The 20,329-nt window shown below is 45.3% G+C and overlaps 2 protein-coding genes across 3 annotated transcripts; one reads left to right on the top strand and one right to left on the bottom strand.

Moving 5' to 3' along the window:
- Positions 1-382: 382 nt before the first annotated feature.
- LOC125761786 (uncharacterized) lies at positions 383-20,081 on the top strand. Its single transcript, XM_049423259.1, has 18 exons — positions 383-1,200; positions 4,140-4,309; positions 4,381-4,663; positions 4,732-4,923; positions 5,011-5,187; positions 7,328-7,510; positions 7,587-9,677; positions 9,761-9,927; positions 9,997-10,104; positions 10,218-10,311; positions 10,375-10,713; positions 10,811-10,961; positions 15,588-15,706; positions 15,775-15,934; positions 16,005-16,155; positions 16,239-16,602; positions 16,946-17,116; positions 17,251-20,081. Exons 1-18 carry the CDS (start codon positions 1,137-1,139, stop codon positions 17,490-17,492), a joined length of 5,226 nt encoding a protein of 1,741 aa, XP_049279216.1. The 5' UTR covers positions 383-1,136; the 3' UTR covers positions 17,493-20,081.
- LOC125761813 (uncharacterized) lies at positions 10,942-13,582 on the bottom strand. Of its 2 annotated transcripts, XM_049423325.1 has the most exons (5): positions 13,001-13,582; positions 12,031-12,488; positions 11,323-11,826; positions 11,132-11,261; positions 10,942-11,062 (listed from the first exon to the last, which is right to left on the bottom strand). In XM_049423325.1, the coding sequence occupies exons 2-5, from the start codon at positions 12,331-12,333 to the stop codon at positions 10,977-10,979; spliced, it is 1,023 nt and encodes a 340-aa protein (XP_049279282.1). In that variant the 5' UTR covers positions 12,334-12,488; positions 13,001-13,582; the 3' UTR covers positions 10,942-10,976. The 2 variants fall into 2 exon arrangements, with proteins under 2 accessions (XP_049279282.1, XP_049279281.1); XM_049423324.1 differs by having other exon boundaries at positions 12,031-13,582.
- Positions 20,082-20,329: the final 248 nt, after the last annotated feature.

The following is a 20,329-nucleotide window of genomic DNA, read 5'->3' as shown; positions in this document are numbered from 1 at the left end:
AATAAAAAAGATCCTTTTAAAATCACGAATTACTGTATGTAATTTGTAAAAAGGAACGATATACTAAGTGGTGAATCGAATAAAGCGCTTCTCCTTATGAAGTATTGCGTATTGCATACATTCTGGCGGAAAACGCTTAAATATTTGAAAACTCCTTCAACTAAAACAGCGACCACGTGGCTTTGCAATACGTTGAGTTGAATGGAAAATTCAAAACATTTATTACTATTTTGAGTGGATATGTAGGAAGCTGTATTGCAATATAATGAATTTACTTAATTTAGGCGTCTAATAAATGTTTATCAAAGCGCACACACAAAGTAAATACAACTGACAAGGGAAAGCGTTTTCTAAGCGTTTACTAAGGTTGTCGCGAAAAAAAAGAAAACGAAACTTCCCCCTGGCCCATTTGACTTCAAAACCCTACTATCTCTGTGTGAGCGGTAGCAAAGATTTTCACCATATCACGCTGAGCGCTCTCTTGCCAAATAATTCGCTCTGTGACATACACACAAAAAAAAGAAACTGCCTGCAAAAACAGTCATGAAAACAGTTCAATTGAAACCACTACGCCAACGGGTTCGGTTCCGTACGCGCGGGGCACGCTGAAAAGCGGAAGTTCGGAAGCGCTGGGCATAACACAGCCAGGATCGTCATCAGCCACGGGCAGAACAACTGGGAACCGAGCGTTGTGAAATCGTTCGTGTGAGAATCGACCCGACACTGTTCGCGAGTGGAAGTGTGCCGTTTGCTCTCGGTAGTGTGCTGCTCGCCGTCCAAGCATCAGAGCAGTCAGATCAAAAGTGAAAGAAAGGCAGAAAGTTAAGCAAAAAGATACCAACCGAAGAACGACAAATCAAGTCAAGGGAGAAAGCAAAAACAGAAAAAGCCCGTGCCAAGTGGAAGCTGCAGCCCAACTAGTGCAGCGGCACTCGTGTTTTCCGGAAGCTGTGTTTGGTGTAAAAATCGATCCCGCTAGTAGCTAGTAGCTACTACTTGTGTATCATGTGTGGTTAAGCGAAAGGTCGCAAAGTGCAAAAATTGGCATTCCCTATGAAATTGTGCATCGCCTGACGCCTGACGCCAGTTTCGAACGCGCATTTTTGACGAGTGTTACAACGGTGCGAAGGAAAAAAATGTTGCTGCTAAAGAAAAACCTTCTCTGCTGGCTGCTCCTGTCAGCCATATTGGTGAAAACGGGTGAGCCTTTTCTACGCACAATTGGAGTGGATTTTTGCGGAACCATCGTGAGAAGTTCGGAATGAAATGTGACCATTGCTGGTGTTTTTATGTTTTGTAAGCTCACTGGTACGGGACGTACGGTAGTGTCAAGAGTACACAGGTCTTTCTAGTCCTCCAAACCAGGCCATGACCTTAACATACCCGATGTGGGAAAAGCGCAGCATAAAAAAAGTGACATTCCAGAACAAGCCAGATTACAGCACACCACACCATATCCTGTGACATATCCTGTGACCGTTTCTTCCATTCTACCTCTCTCATCGTTTCCACCTTCCCTGCACCCACGTGCTGAACGGGGAGGGATGAGGGGTGGATTTTTGCACGCATTTTCACACCAACAAAGGAAGCCAAATGGGGCTAGCGTTCGTGTGAACGCTCTCCCCGTTATCGGTCCTTACGGGAGTGCTTCGGCCAGAACACGGCCAGAAGGTCGTTTTGGGTTTTATTTATTTTGTTTTGCCAGCAGCTAGAGCGTGTGCGTGCCTCTACGTGTGTGTAAGGTGCTCCACGCGCCTATGTATGGGTGCGAGCGAACGGACGGCTCTCACGTGTTCTCTCACGTGCGGCACATCCTGACCGGATAGGGCGGATAGGGTAGATCGTTCGCTCGCGGTAACTATTGCTCACCTCCGACCCTGGACACGGACAGCTGATTTTGAAATGTTTACATCTTTCTTATCGCGCCCATTTCATCAGATGTGTGAACGAAAGTGGCTACAATTTTTCCACCCGGAAAATGGATAAGAAATTTAAAAACATTAAATTCGGTGTTCCGAAATGGAATACCTAGTTTTATTCGTTTTCTGAGAATCAAATTTTGTTAGAAAATATTCCAACAAGACTAAGATTAAATCTTGTTTTATTTAAAAATATTCTTATGAATTCCTTTAAGGACAGAATCAAAGAAAAATAATCATTTTCCCAACTTCCTAATATCAAACCACATGGCACATGAAATTATATAAGTAAATGTAACAATCCAAACGACCGATTCAGTAACATCCCCAAATATAAGTGAAACAATTTGCGGCTCATCGTGGACCGAACTTCTCGGGTGCACTACTCCCTGCAGTCGGTGCGGCTCAGTTCACCTGGCGGCAATAAACGAGTTAGTGACCTTTCCGGTCAAACCAATCGACCGGGAGCGCGTGCGTTTTGTTTTCGTGCACTTTGCCTACACGTTTGCCCTACAAAAATAGCCCTCACGGGTTTAAGCAGCATGACGAAATAGGGTACGGGGCTGCAGCACTCCAACCAAGTGCACGTAATCGGTCCGGATTTGTCATCGTGCCGCTCCCTTGCATATGCGACCGTGCAGGATCCGTTAACTAACCTTAAGTAGATATTTCTGTGTCATAACCGCTCAACTAAATCGTCGGCTGCAATTCGAACCGTCAGCCAAACAAAGTGTCTCACCCCGGGCACTCCGAAACGGCGACGACACGATCAAACAACTCCACATGTCCTGTGCGTGGTTGCGGTGTTGCGAGGTAGATTGTTGGAGAGATGTGCTGTCTGACTGTCTGTCTGCCCTGTCTGGCTCGATCTGGTTGCCTAACGTACGCTACCGGGTCGTCTTTTCGTGCACCGTCTAGCCACGATGTCTGCCAAATTGCTCAAATGTGTGTTTGGGTGTGTGTGTGTGCGTCTTCGCCCTCACGATGTGATGCGGGGACGTTAGGCTTTCGTCACAGTCTGGCAACGTTCTGCTGCATACGTTCTGTCACACCCGGGGGGTTGGTTATTTCGGGATTTGCGGTCGCGAAATCTTGCGCCCCGGTACCAATGTTTCGGTGCACGTACTCTTACGTTTGTCAGCATGTTCGTGTCGTCCCCTCGGCAACTCAGCAGCAGCAGCAGGAGCAGCTGGTGAATGCAATCGGGCCCACCAGTCAGTGCAATGGCTCCAACAAGTCTCGGGCCGTCGTAAGCGCTAGACAACGATCGTACGATCGGTGATTCCCACTATGCCCCGCACGAACGCATGTTTTGCCGGTTAGCCGGTGCATAAAAACCAACGGAAGTACTACTGGGGCCGGTCTGGGCCGTTCGACATAGTTGAGTTTCCGTTTCGACTGCACCAGACATCGTGTCTGGGCCGCACTCAGACACACACGCACACACACACATAGTAACATTTCTTCTCTCTCGTGGATGGCTTTTTTTAGCAAACCGGCCCGGTATGTCACAACCATTGGGACACGAGATGGCGTGACATTTCATACGCACCGTGGTCTCGTTTTCGCGACTGATAAGGCGAGAAACCATCTGCCCGTTCTGACTGATTTCGAATCGAATTTATGACCTTTTTTCTTCCCTTTTCCCACCGTCGACAAATGCGGAAATTGGGATGTTTAGGTTTTGCCATAATCGTGATCGATAGTAAATAAGAAAACGTGAGTAACGTATCGATTCTGAGGTGTTCTGTGATTACAACACCAACCAGTAAGCCTCTTTGGGCGCTCCAAAAATAGAATGTTTTTCACGTGTACGAATGTCGGAATGGATGTAGTGTAAACAAGTCGGTTCAGTTTGTAAGTTGGCTATTTAGTTGCCAATGGTTGAGGAATTTTATTATTTTCACCTCAGTGCTCAGTACCTCAGCTACTCGATCTACTCTTCGACTGTGGGACTTGCCTCATTTAAACGGACGGAAAAAAACTTAAAATAAGTACACCGAGGTATAACTTCCCTGACAATAACAATGACAACATATCGTTGGATCGCGGCCAGTACACCCGATCCTGACCGACGTACGCAAGCCGTCTTCCCTTCCGATTCATTGAACTTACACACTGTTGCATATGGTGATGTGTTTTAATTTATTAAAGAGGAAATATTTATATTGAATATTTGCATTCCTTCCCTTCTGTCCCTTCTTCCCATGCATCTTCTAGTGTACTGTGTGCCAACCGCAGCCGTTACCGAGGCGGACGATGAAAATGATTCCGAATGGGACGAGGATGAAGAATCGTCCGAAGCGGATGATGATGGGCGGGTCTACAAGAATCCCAGGAATTCACCCTCAACCGAATGTCCACGGGACGAGGAACAGGCAACGCTGCTGGTAAGATCGAAGATCTCTTGTCTATTTAATGCTCGGGCGTAATTGTTTCCACCCCATCCACTGCCACGCAGGGTCAAAAGTGTTTGCGCAAATGTTCGTCGGATGAGGACTGTAAGAGCAAGAAGAAGAAGTGTCTCTGCGATGGTGCCTGCGGTATGTCCTGCATCAAACCGGACAGAGAGTGTCCGGATCTGGCACAGCCCAGCCTAGGTTCTGTGACACTGTCCGGGAAGCATTTTGGATCGCGCGCCACGTACACCTGTCCCCATGGGTATCATGTGGTTGGACTGCAGAGCCGACTCTGTCAGGCAGATGGTAGCTGGGCGGGTAGTGAACCAGTGTGCAAGCAGAACAGTAAGTACAATGGCCCCGGGAAAGAATCGATGTGGAACAGTAAGCGATATTTGATTTCCTTTTCCCAGTCTACTGCTTGGAACCACCGACCATCGAGCATGCAAGACATTCAGCACTCCCGGAACAGGCTACCTTTGATCTTGACTCAACAGTTCAGTACCACTGCCATACGGGATACGCTACGGCCGGGTTTCCCCGTGCCAAATGTTTAGCCGTCGATGGACAAGCAAGCTGGTACGGGCCGGACATTTCCTGTGAACGTAAGTAGTCGACGTTTCGAAGGCGTGAGGAAGTTCCCAAGGCATTGAAATTGTGTTCCTTTTGGGTGTTTGCCATGCTCCTTTCAGCACGCTCCTGTGGACAGCCACCGGATCCGGCTCATGGTTGGCATGCGGGGGAGAGTTACACGTTCGGTGGCAAGGTGACGTACCATTGTGGTGAAGGATATGAGCTGGTCGGCCGAGCTGAACGCTACTGTCAAGCGGATGGATCGTGGACACCCAAGGAACTGCCGACCTGTGTTCGTAAGTAGTTTACAATCTCTTTGAAATATCTCGAAATTACTGTTGAAAGTAACATAAAGTTGGGTTTCTCCTTCTACTACCTGTAATGAGTTTCATGTAAACTTGCGCATGTACTAACATTTCGTGCACTTTTTTCTCTACTAATACCCGAACATTTGAATGCTGCAACTACTAAGCTCTACCTGCGGCTGACTAGATACTTCCCAAATGGCCAAAACTTAAACAAAACATTGGAACAAGAGGGTCCAACTACACTAGGCCCTAAACCATCGCATACTAGACAGAGATACTAAGCCATTACTAACCGTGTAGCTTTGCGCCACACTTTACCAATGACAAAGGGCAGGTGAGGTGCCAAACACTGACACTGATGTAGTGAATCGAAAGTCCTACCGATTTTGATGACTCGCCCGGACTGGACGTACGTGGCACGATTAACTCGTTGATCAGATAAGCGCGTGTCCTATCGCGGCCTGTTTTAAGTACATTAAACATGCACAGCAACGTATCATAACTTACCCAGTAGTTTGTAGGGTCGTCAGAGGCATAAACATTGGCAGCAGTGGTGAGATGAAACGAGGGTTACGGCGGGAAGCGTTAAAGAGTTACGAAGCTACCATGCTACCGAAATTTATCACTCTTAAAATTAGCCAAACGTAAGCCACACGGATGTGGATGTGCTTCTCACAATCATTTCACATTCTCACCGTACTTCTATTGCTTTTGCGGCGTGTGGGTTTAGGATTTTATCGCCGCATCACGATGCGAACAATAGAGGAGGGAACAGGAAAGTTGGGCGAGTTGCGGGAAGCAGAGAAGGGAGGAGAGAGACATATATTAACGCAAATATTTACGTAGCGAAAACAAGTAGAATAGAGTGTCACTTTGAATTTACTAGAATCTGGTCTTGTGAGCGTGTGCGTGTCGGGTTTGGTGGTTCAAGTAGTAGGGTTGGCAGTAAAGATGGAAAGCAGATTTAATGGATCATGAAAGCAAATCACCATGTTGATGCCAACGCGCAAGGGTGTGAAGAGGCTGACGACGGACAGGGAAGTAAAGGAGGCAAGGGAAAGCAAAACGGATTCGCATCAAACTGTCACATAAGTCTTGGCACGCGTTTAAAATTGTACTCAAGTGTGACGTTTATTTCTTGAATAAATTCATTGCCGCAATCTCTAATACTTGTTTCATTTCGTTTCATTTTGTTTAACCCCTTTTGTACACAACAAACAATTGCCAATGTGAGTGATGGGCAGGTGAATGCTGTGGGTAGGGAGATGGATGGTGGATGTAGCTGAGGGAAAGCTTTTGATTACCTTAACCGTTTCCGTACACTTCCCGCCAATATTCACACTGGATGGAAGTTTTTATCCTTTTTTGTGCATCATTGTTGCTTATCAGTATCGTTGTTTTTGTTGTATCGTTTAAGCTTTATTTCATTACTGTTAAGGGAGGTTTTGCTTAATGCTGAGCAGCAGCATCGATGGGGATTTTCCTTTTGTTGTTTTTTTTATTTTTATGTCGCGATTTTTCACCAGGCAATGAAACAGTAGAAGAAGGTGTTAAACAAAATGAAGCAATTTGTACGAGTATTAGCGATTGGCGGTGGTGCATTTTCTGAGGTTTCCTCTCACCCCTTCCGGAATGGGTGAACGGCTTGAAGATTAGGTGTAGTAAATGCGCATTAATCGAGGACAGTTACTCGCCCTACTATTAGACGAATCGGTTGGAACGTATCAGATCGGACAAGTTACGAATTATACGGTTTGGTGGAAGAATGCACTGTTAATTCTCTTTCTCTCTACCTAACAATGTCCACCACCGTGTGTATTAACTGTAGAGTAAGCACCTTCTTCTCCTATTTCATTCACTAGTAGCATGTTTGGTTGTTTAGGTTTTTCTTCTTCTGTTTGCTACTATCGCGTGTGGTGTTTTGCTTTGAAAAAAACAAGAAAAACGGGGGAAAATCTGAAAGAAATTTAATAATCCTTTAAGTTTGTAGAACAGACTTATATCTTGATTGTTTAACATTTACTGAGAGAAAGTTTAGGTGAAGTATAACACATTTGAAATTAAAAAAAATCAGGATTATTTATAGATCAAGTAATACACTATAAAACGAAACACTTTTCAATTTCAGTGGTAACTTCGGTACAGTGTCCATCGCCGGAAAATCCGAGAAATGGTAAGGCAATCTACACAAGCACGTCTTACAACTCCGTGGTTAGTTACGAATGTCGCTACGGGTACACACTTGTGGGCGAAAGTTCACGTCGCTGTGGTGCTGACAAGCGGTGGACCGGAACGCTTCCGGCATGCAAGGGTACGTACCGTTCCTGGAAGTCACCTTCCTAACGCTGAGCTGAATTATCATCTGTTCTTGCTATATAACCTGTCAGAAATCAACTGTGGTCATCCGGGCACACTGTACAACGGTTGGCTGGAGAACATCGAGAGTGGCACAGGACTTGGGGCGAGCATTATATTCCGTTGCCATCCGGAAATGTTGCTGGTCGGTAACACATCCTCCGTGTGTCAGATTGATGGCCGTTGGCGGTATCCGTTGCCACAGTGCTTGGCACCGTGTGTCGTACCGTCCATCTCGCAAGGGCAGGTGATACCGATCGAGTTCGACATAGACGTGAACGCAACGACCGTGGTACCGACGAGCGGTAGCAGCTCGAAGGTGAAACATGGCACAGTGCTGGAGGTAATCTGCGACGAGCACTACGAGTTCCCGTTCTCGTCCTTATCGCCACCGACATGCAACAATGGAACCTGGAGCGTAATACCACGGTGTGCACCGGCACGCTGTAAGACCATGCCCAAACCACCCAAGTTTGGTATGGTATTGGCACCGAAGACGGAGCATGGTATGAGGGCAAGGTTTAAGTGCAAGGATGGCTACAATCTTACCGCACCGGGTGGTAAACCAATCCCGGATCCGAACAACTACGTGTTGATCTGCTCGTTCGGTAATTGGACCGGTGAGATGCCCCAGTGTACGGAGGTGTACTGTCAATTTCCGGGCTACATTCCCAACGGGAAGGTATTGCTGGTGGGCAATATGGGACTGTACGACTATCGACCGTACGTGCGAAAGGTAATCAACAATAAGCAGATAATGTACGAGTGTGACAAGGGTTACGTGATTGAGACGGGTCCACCAGGAGCGACCTGTATCGGTGGCAAATGGAGCCCAACGGAGTTGCCGATCTGTACGCCCGGGCAACATCCTCGGTTGCGTTGGAATCGTCGACGTCGGTCGCTGGATCTTCGTATGCGCTTTCATCGATCGAATCAGCTTAAGCAACACTATCGATATCTGCAGCGTAAGCTTGAGGAGCATGATGCTTATCACCAGCACGAGCTAGTGAAGCGTGCTGCCGCACCGTATCGGGGTCAGATCCCTTCCCAGCGTCACTATACATTCGAGGACTTTCAACGGCTCCGTGCGAAGCGTAGCATCGAGTCGAATCGGAACGCAATGCTGAGAAGCGTATTTCGTACAGCAATGGTGCGCGAACGGCGCGAGCTTTCGGATGCCGAGAAAGCGTACAGTAAGTACTACGAGCGGATAAAGACCAAGTATCGCAACTATGTGCAGAATTTGCTCGGGTTCAACAAGGCAAGAACGATGGCTGCACACGATGACATCCACGTGCAGGACGGTCGGTGGCATTCGTACCCGGAGTCGGACCCTGTTAGCCGCAACCGTGGTATGCAGAATGGACGTGAGACGGAAACGGGACAGCTCGTAGGAACGCCCGCTCCATCTCCTGCAACTCGCCGACCACGACCACACAAAGGCAAACAAGGTAAGGCGCGAAAACCGAAACTACCGCCACCGATTACCGTACCGGACATAAACGAACAGTCCCGGTATCGGTTGGATTTTGTCGAGAGTGCCGAAAACAACCGGACGGCGGACCATTTGAATGAGAACGATATCTACAGTAACTATTTCCCACCGCCACTGACCGGACGTTATCATACGAGCTGGCAGTTTGCTTCGGAAGTGACACCTAGCCATCGGAACGAAGGTAATCAGTACCGTGCGACACAGTACCGTGGTCGAACGGGTAATCGAACGGAACCCACGGTGGAGGAAGACCCGTTCGCATTGATGGAGAAGCTACAGTCACAGATTATTAGACGCAAGCGTGATACGCGCGATGTTAGCAGCTCGATGGAGGAAACGAAGCGTGGACAGAAAGCGAACCGCAAGGCACTGAATCAGACGGACGTGGACAGCATGGATCCGGCGCGGAAGGTGAAGTTTAAGGGACCGTGTGAACCGTTAGCCAGTGAACCGTACACACAGCTGGAAATTGTACGCCCCGGCAAGGATCCGAACGAAACGTTCGGTCCGGGTACGATTGTACGGGTGACCTGTACGAAGGGCTACGTGTCGAACATTATCAACCCGAACGCAACGGCAAAGTGTGTGCGGGGTCGATGGAAACCAACCAAACCCACGTGCAGCATGAGTGAGTGACCCGAGCCGGGGAATGAAAAGTTATGTCCAAAGAGAAAGGTTATCGCTTACGTGGAATATTTAACCTTTTTGCAGAGCCTTGCTTCGTACCGTCAACCGAACACGGTAAGTACTACGATGCGTCGGTTGATCTGACGACTATTGATGCGGTACGACCTACGACCACTTCGCTCACACCGATGGAGATGATCGAGAATGGGAAGATGATTAACTTCCAATGTGATCACGGATACAACACGCAGGTATGTGAGGTTTTGTCTTATGAAGAATTCAGTTTGATGGATTAATGTGTTAACCTCTTCCACGCGCAGGGTCCTTCAAATCTGCGATGTTGGAATGGTGAGTGGGCAGTTAGTTCTCTTCCGGAATGTTTGCCTGCGCCCTGCGTACTTCCACCGATTATGCATGCTATGTATCAGGTAGGATTTGGAATTTGGAGCTATTTTGAGTAATTGGGATTTAAGAGATCCTGGTCATTAAATGGAGAATGTTTGTTGAAGACTCCAAAATAAAGATGGTCTAAAAATTTTAGGGTGGATATCGTGCTGGACTAACCATCGCACATGGTAGCTCGGTGATGATCCAGTGCGAAAGTGGCATGGGAAGTGCATCCTCAGTACAGATGGGTAAGCCATCATACTTCTCACACATCTCAGCTGCTCAACTCTTAATTTCTTATTGCTCCACAGATTGTGCTCTCGGATCTCTTACACCGGAAACGATCAACTGTGGATACATTTCATCGCGCAAATCTCGTGATGATGACAGCAGCTCGATTATCGTACTGGATGGCAACAATGTAACTTCGTCCGAGGATGAAAACGATGGTCGTGAGTGTGGTCCACCGGGTAAGATCCATGGCTCACTGGTGTACAAGAACGGTGAGCAGATAGATGAGGGCAGTGATGAAGGCTTTCCGTCTGGTACGGAGATAACGTTCGATTGTATCGCATCCATCACGGGGGAACAGACGACATGGAAAATTATTTGCGAGGATGGACAATGGATCGGACGGTCTATGAATTGCGGTACGCATATGAACAATACACTTTATTACACATTTAACAACACAGACACAGCAATGCACATTAATACGATATAATTGTGTATGGTTTTTTCTTATAGATGACGATGATCCACTGTTTCATCGGTTACCGTCAGCGAATGGATCGTGCATGTTCCGTAATAATGAACCGCACGTAGTCAGCTTTTACAACGATCTGGAAATTCGGGAGGATATTGTGGAATTTCCACCAGGGACAACGATCATATCGCGGTAAGTGAGCACCGATTAGTCGTATTCAGCTCCCACGGTAATACTGATGGGACCGGGCAGCACATTCGTTTTATGGTACCATTTGTTCGTGTCCAGCACAACTAGATGGAAAAGGTAGAAGAGCACCGAGAGTTAAAAAAATATTGTAAATTATTCGTAAAGCTACATACTTGTCTCTCCGGTTTGTACAACGACGGAAAGGAATTCACACTGATAGAAACATTCCGGTGGTGGTGCAAGAATCCATTCCTTCGCTCCTTTCAGCTGTGATTGCCACGATGGAAGACGGACATTGTCGACCTGGGAAAATCGTTTTGAAGAATAGTTAACTTCTAAGAACTCTACTTCTTGAGCTACTTACATGCATGTGTGCTCCAAGACCAGGTCCACCCATAAACACCCAATCGATGGCATTGTTTTCCGAGTCTTTTGGTAAGAAATAGGGACGCTGATAATGCTGCCTCAGTACCCGCACTATTGCCGGATCACAATTGCTCCACCCGAAGTACCACGGTTCCGTGCCTGGATCGTAACGAACGCGCGACTCCGGCAATGATAACGCCTCCCGTATGTCTCGCAACCCCGTTTGGTAGGGGAAAAACTGGCAACGTTCCGCTTTCGGTCCACTTCCGTGCGTTTCGTACACTCGCTTGAAGAACCAATAGTCAAAGCGTTCCATTGCAGTCCAGTTAGTGGTGGCATCCGTCACAATAACCGGTCCACCACGGTACGCATAGTCACGGGCAAATTCTGCCGGGTTTACGTTGGAAAGTCGTGGTACGGAACCATGAACAGCCCGGCAGAAGCCACAGCTCTCCGGTGGTCGAAATGCTTTTTGCAACTCTGCTGGTATCGTAAGAATGCACTGCAACAGAGAAAGAGAAAAGAATAGAAATGAAATAAGGGAACCGTTTTTGATGTTCTGCTGAAGGACATCCGCCGTAGGGTTAGAAAAGAAACCGTTGAAGTTCGAAGATGCACTTCAAACGGTAAAAAAAGCGGGTCGACGAAAATATGTAAACTCGCGGGAAGCGTTCATTACGCGAAATTAATTCCATTTCTCATTTACATCTTCATTTGCAAACAACGTTGCCAGCAGTGACCACCGCCGTCCTCCGATTGCCGACTGGTGGTTGCCCACGGGATACAGAAGCGCCACGAGCAGCAGGGACAGGAACAGAAACACCAGCGGTACCGTTTTCCAAGGGTTGACCAAACGTTGCCGCATCCAATGGTTGGTGCCCGGTGGAAACAGGGCCAGATACGGTGCAACCGGTGTGGGGAACCGGTTCACTAGAAATTCGCCCAACTCGATGCCACTCGTGTCGGAATTAATTAAAAAATTCTTCATCTTTTCGTGCACTTCATCCATGGTGGGTAGCAAATTTGGTGGCGCAAAAAAAAACACTTTGACTATTTTAGTCAGTATAACGAATTTGGCCGCTAGTGTATGTGCTTTGGGTGCTTTTTGTTTTGCTTCTCCACCGCTTTTTTGCGCTATGCGGGCGGTGGCTGCTTTCTCTCGCTCTGCGGGAAAAATCGTATTAATTCCACACTGAGAAATCACTTCACTTGTTTCATTGTTGTTACAGGCAGGGTCCTTCACTCATTCCGCTTGCTGGAATCACCACTTCAATACGAATTCACCCCGTGTACGGCCAAAACAACCTTCGCCCACCGAATCGGGAGTGATTTTCGGTGCAAATTTTTTTTTCACCAGATTTTCCTTCGTTTTGTACGTTGAAACGCGCGGTTTGTTGTACGCCCGGTGGCCGATTTTCGTTCACTTTCTCTCACACACCCGAAACCAGCTGGTTGGATTGGATTAATTTTTCGTACACTAATTGAGCACTGGCCGTCGATGGAATGGGTGAAGTTACGAACAATCTGGTAACAGTAGCGTTTGGACGTACGCCTGGGTTCCCACCATTTGTTTCCGGCTGTACTCGATACGAAATTCTCTATTGAAGTGATGATTTTCCAGTGTTCGGATGTTGTGAGGACCACTTGTTTTTGGAAAAATTGGAAAGCCACCGGACGTGTTTTGGACGCGTTAGTTGTGCCGTATGGATTGATACTGGCAAAACGGCTGCACTGATGCTGGGGATGCTTTCTGAGCACTGGGCTCTGTAGGATGGAGCTACGGAAAAAAGGGATAACACCCGGAAAGGCAATTGAATTTTTGAATAGAGCAGCTTGGCCAAGCACTGTGGGTGCTTTTTAACAACAGTTTTGGACATTATTAATATGTATCGTACATTAAAAAAAAAAACGATACAAAATTCGTAACGTTGCCCTACAAATATATAATTACATTATATCGCTACGATGAATTCTAAAACAAGAGGCAATATCAAAATTAGTTATTGAAGTATGCTTACATTTGAAAGCTACTCTCTTTACCGCGAAATATACGATTGCCCAAGTGTATGATTTAATTAACTTTCGTCCAATATGATACCCGCAGCAAACATTCTCCTAACGTTCGCTTATGACTGTTGAAACTAAACAAAAAAGAGATGAAACAACTTTATCACAGAGTTTCCGAGAAAAAAAAAAACAGGAAACCATTAGCTTCCGCAAAAGATGTCATTTATTTGATGTTACCCACCTGTGTCCACGCGTACAGTTCGTTAGTGCGTTCATTTGCGTACACTTCCCACAACGCGCATTTGTTTGGTGGAGAATTTTTTATTTTCGGAATCAATTTTAAACACTCTGACCAACCAACGGCACGGCTGCGTACCGGTGTGCGGTTTGAAACAGGATCAAACGTTTGCAGCTGGTGTTTCACTCCTCCCTTCTCCATTTCTTATCAGTAGCTCAGCAGACGCATTCAGACGCAATTGTGATCATTCGTGACGTGGCACTTGGGGGCACGCATTTCCGGTGCCGAACCCAGTCTCGGGAGTTGTTGTGTTGTTGTTTTTCACCACCCATCCCATTACCATTATCGAATAAAGTGATTCGCCTTCTGCATCGGCCATGCTGTTCGTAAGAGCTTTTCTCGCCGAGAGCTTTTCAGATTTCCAGCACCCGGCAGCTCACTGTAATGATGTGACTATTTATTTCTCTTCGCGAATACTTTTTTTTCCACTTGTTAGCGTCCGTTTCGTGGAAAAGTGAAATTTGTCGGAAATAAAATAACTTAAGTTTTCAGCACGTGAAGTACGTAGCGGAAACTGTGTTGTAAAATTGGGATCCATTTTACTTTCGTCATTCGTTTCATGATGGATCAAATCGATGGACGTTTTTTTTGTTATGAGCGCTTATGTGAGTAGCTTTCATCTTCTCTTTGGTTCGCATCCTTTCAATGGGTGTAGCTCCATTTTTGCACACATCCGTTCAGGCGTTTTCCTTATTGGGAAAAAATCATTTATTAAAAAAAGAGAATCCCCCGAAATGGTAAAGGAAGCTCCTTTTACAGCGAACAGAGCTGAAAGGGCACCGGACGGTTCGTTAACTTTTGTGTCCGAGATTGAATAAACATCACACTTCGATTGCTAATCGACATAAAAATGGCATTTGACTGACGTACGGGCTGCTGGAAAACGGCGCCCTTTACGCACTGGCCGTACGTATCGCAATTCGCCGGGAAAGTTTATCTGATTAAGAAGTCAAGATGCCGTGACGGTTTGCGTGACGGTTGAGCTTGAAGCCGGTAACTGATTTCGGATGAATGAAATACCAACCTTTTTTCCGGTGAGAGGGGCGTTTTTAACAATCCCCTGCCCGATAGCGAGTGGCGCAATGAAACTTTTCAACTTTCCGGTACGAAGCAGGATTGGAAACGATTGGCAGAATGGAAAAGGTGTTTGACTATTTTTTTTTGCTTCGATGGACTGTACTGATTGAACGCCTACACGCCCTTGTCCGTTGATGAAACGGGGAAATGAATGCGATTTAATTTGATGGACCCAAAAACCTAACGTGCGGAACTCATTCCACCGTGCGGTCCCCGGAAGGCAGCGTAAAAGGTATCATATTGCATGATTGAATTGAAAACCGAATCATTCAGTTCGTCTTTCTATTGCGCCGCTGTGCTGTTGTTGTTTTCCTCGGCCAGAGCGACGATTTGTCAATTTTCCAATTAAAAGCATTTTCGCTGATGCCAACGTACGCGGCCTTGTTGGAGGAGGAAATTTAAAACTGGAAATTTGGCACCAGCAACCAGAGCCTGTAACTGTTTATGCTGGTGGCCACTAGCAGCCTGTAGAGTGTTTTCGTGTTTTGTTTTGCGTAGATTTGCTATGTTTTCGATTGAAATTAGAGTCAACGTTGATTGTTTGTAAAGAATTTTCTAGGAAATCAGTGTATTTACCATTCGAAAGCGTATCCGGTGGCGAGCCTTTTCCTGGCCATAGTATTTATTTTAGAACTAATCAACTATTTTCAGCTCGAAGAAATTGGTTTACTATTCGCAAATTGAACCTTTGGCTGAAATGGAATTGAAAAATTGGCTTAATTTAAATGTTATGTTTCCGTATCGGGTTTTTGCGTTTCAAATTGAGTTTGCTCTTAGAAGTAATATAAATAGACACTCATTTAATAACAGGATTTTCCAAAGGATACAATAATTTACCATGTTAGTAATTATAAAAAATGTTTCAATAACTTTCTTGATAGATGTGTTGATATTGGAAAGTATGCCATGATTGGTACCAGTGTACGTACATGCGTTCGTTCGGAGTGGAGTGGCCAAAAGCCATCCTGCTTTGGGTTGAATCAGGAAAATGATTACGCTAGTAAGTATTTCATACTGATCATCGTAAATACTTCACATTGTCACGACAATCTGGTTGAATGTTTGCAGTGGAAAAACCACCGACGATACTGATACGCCACCAGAATGGTCCTATTGCGCAGAGCAACGATGGGAAGTTGATCGTGTACCCAGGTACTACCGTCCATCTCGAGTGTCTCTGGATGCGCCGATTTGGAAATCCACGATGGAACGTTAGCCATGATTATCGGTAGGTGACCGGATCTCTGTAGGCTTCCGGAGGCTAGAATACGAGAAGATCCTTTTGCTTTTATTGGCAGCAAGTATCCCGAAGGATGGAGCTCGGACGAGGGTCGTGATCCACAGTTGGAGTTTCGTATTAGTATTATGCACGCGGTGAAAGATGACTCCGGTAGCTTCACCTGTGTTACACCAGCTCGCCACACACATACGGTCGAGGTGATCGTAAAGGTATGTCCCTGCATGGTGGAAGATTCGTCCTAAGAAGGAGATCTTCCATTACGAATTTCGTCTTTTTATGTATCTTCTTGCAGGCAGTCCATTGCAATGAAATCCAGGTACGTCGAGGACTTTCGGCTAGCACCGGTGAAACGATGATGGGGACACGGGTACTGTTCTCCTGCACGAATGGTAATGCACTGATCGGTACACCGGAGATTAGCTGTCTGCCGAGTGGCAACTGGAGTGCACCGTTACCCGTCTGCGAGAGTGTTGAGTGTGGTGAGGTTCCGATACAGCCGAGCAGCAATGGATCAGCACCGCGGGTCGCCATTCTGTCCCGGGAGGTGGGAGGAAGGGCAGCATTCTCCTGTCCACCGGGGTATGGTTTAAGGGGACCGAGTGAGGCCATCTGTTTGCCAACGGGTGAATGGGGTGGTCCTTTCCCGTCATGTGTCGGTAAGTTCGAAAGTAAATGATACAGGGTTATAGCCATTTGTGGATTCTTTTCAAGTTGAAGTGGATTGAGTTGAGGTAGCTGGATCTCTGGAGTTTAGATAGCTGGGTCTATGGATCTAGTTCTGGATATAGTCTAAAATTTGATTTGATTCGGTTCAAAGTTTTCGACAGAATGCATTCGAATTTCCATTCGTTGAACATTCCACTTCAATATGAAAAAGTCCAGCAATAGTTTCAACTTTACCATTTCAATTAAAAGAGTCTTGGCAAATTTGGAGATTGGGAAAGAAGAGTGTGACGCTCAAAAATATCGATGAACGACGTGTGCTTTAATCTTCCAAAGAGGTGCAATGTTTCCATCCGGGGGCACCACAAAACGGCTACGCTCAGGGAACGCCACCGTACAGGGCGGGTGATGTGGTACAGTTCAACTGTAATCCGGAGTACATGATGCAGGGACAACCGATCATCGCTTGCCAGGATAATGGACGCTGGTCGGGAGGTTTACCAAAATGTGAGTGTTTTAGGTCTAATCCACAATGTTTTTTCTCTCTTCTAGAGAGAATTATTGTCTCGCACAATCCTTTGTTGTTAGCAGCTTAAAACAACTTTTGAATTTTGTTTTATGCGTTATTTGTATTGTAATAGGTGTACAGGCTTGCTCGTATCCCGGCACCGCCATCAGTGGTCGGATGTCATCGGTAAAGTTCTACTACTCGATCGGTGAAAGCATCACGTTCACTTGTGACGCCGGGCTGGAGTTGCGCGGTGCCAAGATGCTAAAGTGTCTCAAGAACGGCAAATGGTCGAATGCCATTCCGACGTGCGTGAATCCGGACGCAGTAAATGTGCGTACGGACGCCAAGGGAGTGTTCAAGCGGGACAACTAGACGGTTTCGAACCATTTCGCCGTAAGGAGCGTACAAACGACCCACCTACTAGCGGTGGTACTGTCTGATGCTGCTGCTGCCGCCGCCGATGACGGTACTGCCACGAAGACACGAACCCTGTTGGAAATCGGTTTCCGGAGAGGTAGAGAACTCAGCTGAACAAAGTGAAAGCTAAGAAAAAAAAAACGCAATGGCAATAGCAATAAACCAGCAATCATCGAGAGCAGTTTTAAGGAATTGTTTCAGCATAAGCCGTAGCCGCTACAAAACCAGAAGATCGTTACAAGCGTACAAGGGAAGAATGGAAGTGAGATGGAAGAGGGGAGGGGTGGGAGGTGCAGCTACTTAATAATAGTAATAAGATTTAAGCAAACAAAACAATAACAATAACAAAACGCATAGCAATGCATACATAATCATAATGCAAGTTAATTGGGCAAGCTAATCAACAACAACATCCCACACATACGGACACATACGCATACACAAATATTAAGCAACTCACGTAGCTTAAGCTCAGCAGGGTATGGCGATTAATCAGCAGTTAATAACTCCTTTTTCCCACAGCCCGTAGTACGAAGGGTAGTACATATCGCGCTAAGAGCAGTGCTAAAGGAAGAAGGTTCAAAAACGCGACCCGAATTTGTTCACAAAAATGTTCTTCTTGTTTGCTTTCCCTTCACTAAAAAGGACACAAACGGGGGCAAGTAGAAAGAGAAGCAGATTCAACATACTCGTAAAGTTAAACGACCAGATGTACACGTATGGATATTTATACTAAATACTCTAATTTTCATTCATTTTCAGCAATTGCAAGGACATAATCAATTGTAAAAACTTGAAAGTTTAAATTGTTTCATTCGGTTTTTAATTGTTAATAACCATTGTTTCAAGGATTCAAGTATTCGCTAGCAATTGTTTTTGAAAGTAAATGACTTGTGTAACATTTAGCACAAATATAATATTTTAAATATTTATCTTACCATTTTCAACAGCATAACGCTTCAAAAACTTAATTTCCAAAACTGCTGTTGTTTGCGATCAACGTTCAAATTTGAATTGTTTGAATGGCTTTCCAACTGATTTAGAAATTGATGTTTTAATACAATTTGTCAGCGATTATATTATTTAAAATGATATGATAAATATGTGAAACTATTAATTTTTGTCTCAAATATTATTTCACATATTTTCACATTGGATTACGTCTTTGCACTTGGTGAACATAAATGAAAATTAGTGTAAATATTACATAAATGCTATCGGAATCAGGGCTTTGATTGTTGTATGGAAGAAATGGTTAATGTTTGATTGGTACAGGTTGACCATTACTAGTATCTTAATGCGATGGATGTGGAAAAAAAAGACCATAGAGAGATCGTAATCCACAGAAAGGGAAGAAAGCAAATAACTTTGAGATATCCTCACTGGGAACGTTTCGTTAGTGCCGTGTGTCCTGTTAATGCTTGCAACAACTGAATTGCTTTTGTTTGTGTTTCAACGCATTCTTACTGTTGTCACTGTTGATACTGATGATGCTCTGATACTTGGTTGTTGTCTGTTTTGATGGATTGCACGCACCGATCATTTTGACGTTGGGGGAATCCTTTTGTTTGTGAACCGACCGACCCAGTTCGCAGTGGTTTTATGCTTGACGCACATTTAATTGTATCGATGAACCGGGAATTTCATTTCGGGTTGGAAACAGTGGGTGTCAAACACGTCGGTTTCAACACGCTTCACACAAGTGATGCGTACTTGTACCGGTCAGTGGTTTATGACTGGTGAATAAATAATAACCAGCAAAATTGCATGATCAATTGATTGATATCGGAATAATGTTGATTTTTTTTTGTTGCCTTATGTTGAAACAAAAAATGCAGATTTATCGACACGCAGCATAACAAAATTCAAACGTATCGGTAATCGCCCGTGAGTGTGCTAATTTATGCACAACTTAATCGCAAATGTAATATCAACATGGTTGAGCTCGTTGTTTGTTATTGCAAGCGCGTGAATCCTTGTTGATTAAGCTTTTCTTTTTTTTTCGTTGGTTTGTTTGTATCATATCTTCGATAATCCACCACCCTGTCAGTGAACATTCGTCAAACGAGCGGATGCAAAATGAGTTCACGGTATATAATTGCTTTCATCAAGGGATGAGTTGAGGTTCCTTTTTTTTCTAGTGCACTCGGGTTAGTGGACAGCAAAATATCCTGTATGTAAGTGGAACAGTGCTGCCTGGCCGTTCGGTTTTGGTGGGTGTGAGTGTGTTTTTTGTTGTTACTATTGTCACAGGAAGGGGGCCCACTTTTTCAGCAGAGTAATCGTTTTGTATCGCCTCATCGTTCGTAAGCCAACAAATACATTAGGTGCCTGTTATGCGCACAAATTTATCTCCCTTCATTGGCGTTCTAGTGGCGTAAAGTGTAAATAATAAGCAGGTGGAATTTATTGAACATACTATATATTATATACTTACAAATGAAATACATATATATATCAATGTTTTACTATTTTGATGAGCGCACAACTTATTTTTTGCTCCTCACGCAGTACACACGCAGTTCAATACAGTTGTCGCGTGAACTTGCCGGTGGGTTTTTGTTTTAATTAATCCGAACTTCGCTCGTGGTGCTTGTTTTTCGCCTGTAATATTGGTGCTGTTGCGCCAAACGCTTACGCAAACGGTTGATGGGTGGTATGCGGTTACGATGGGTGACAGTTTTTAACCGCCAACCGTCATCCGGCAACGATTCATTTAATGAGAACAATTCATTTTAATGAGTGAGTTTTCTGTGCAACGTTTATCATATAATTTTGTAGTCCACTTGAAC

The sequence above is a fragment of the Anopheles funestus genome, chromosome 2RL, assembly GCF_943734845.2.
Source record: "Anopheles funestus chromosome 2RL, idAnoFuneDA-416_04, whole genome shotgun sequence".
In the NCBI taxonomy this organism is placed as follows: domain Eukaryota; kingdom Metazoa; phylum Arthropoda; class Insecta; order Diptera; family Culicidae; genus Anopheles; species Anopheles funestus.
The sequence above is the reverse complement of the archived record's forward strand: the minus strand, read 5'-3'. Positions and strand labels throughout refer to the sequence as shown.

Bases quoted from the DNA above. Each gene is read 5' to 3' on its own strand.
- LOC125761813 (XM_049423324.1), bottom strand. From the start codon at position 12,333: ATGGATGAAGTGCACGAAAAGATGAAGAATTTTTTAATTAATTCCGAC. The intron at 11,827-12,030 runs GTAAATGAGAAA...TCTCTGTTGCAG, and splicing joins CGTTGTTTGCAAATGAAGAT to TGCATTCTTACGATACCAGC. The intron at 11,063-11,131 runs GTATGTAGCTTT...TTTTCCATCTAG, and splicing joins TGTACAAACCGGAGAGACAA to TTGTGCTGGACACGAACAAA.
- LOC125761786 (XM_049423259.1), top strand. From the start codon at position 1,137: ATGTTGCTGCTAAAGAAAAACCTTCTCTGCTGGCTGCTCCTGTCAGCC. The intron at 1,201-4,139 runs GTGAGCCTTTTC...TGCATCTTCTAG, and splicing joins AGCCATATTGGTGAAAACGG to TGTACTGTGTGCCAACCGCA. The intron at 10,312-10,374 runs GTAAGCCATCAT...ATTGCTCCACAG, and splicing joins TGCATCCTCAGTACAGATGG to ATTGTGCTCTCGGATCTCTT.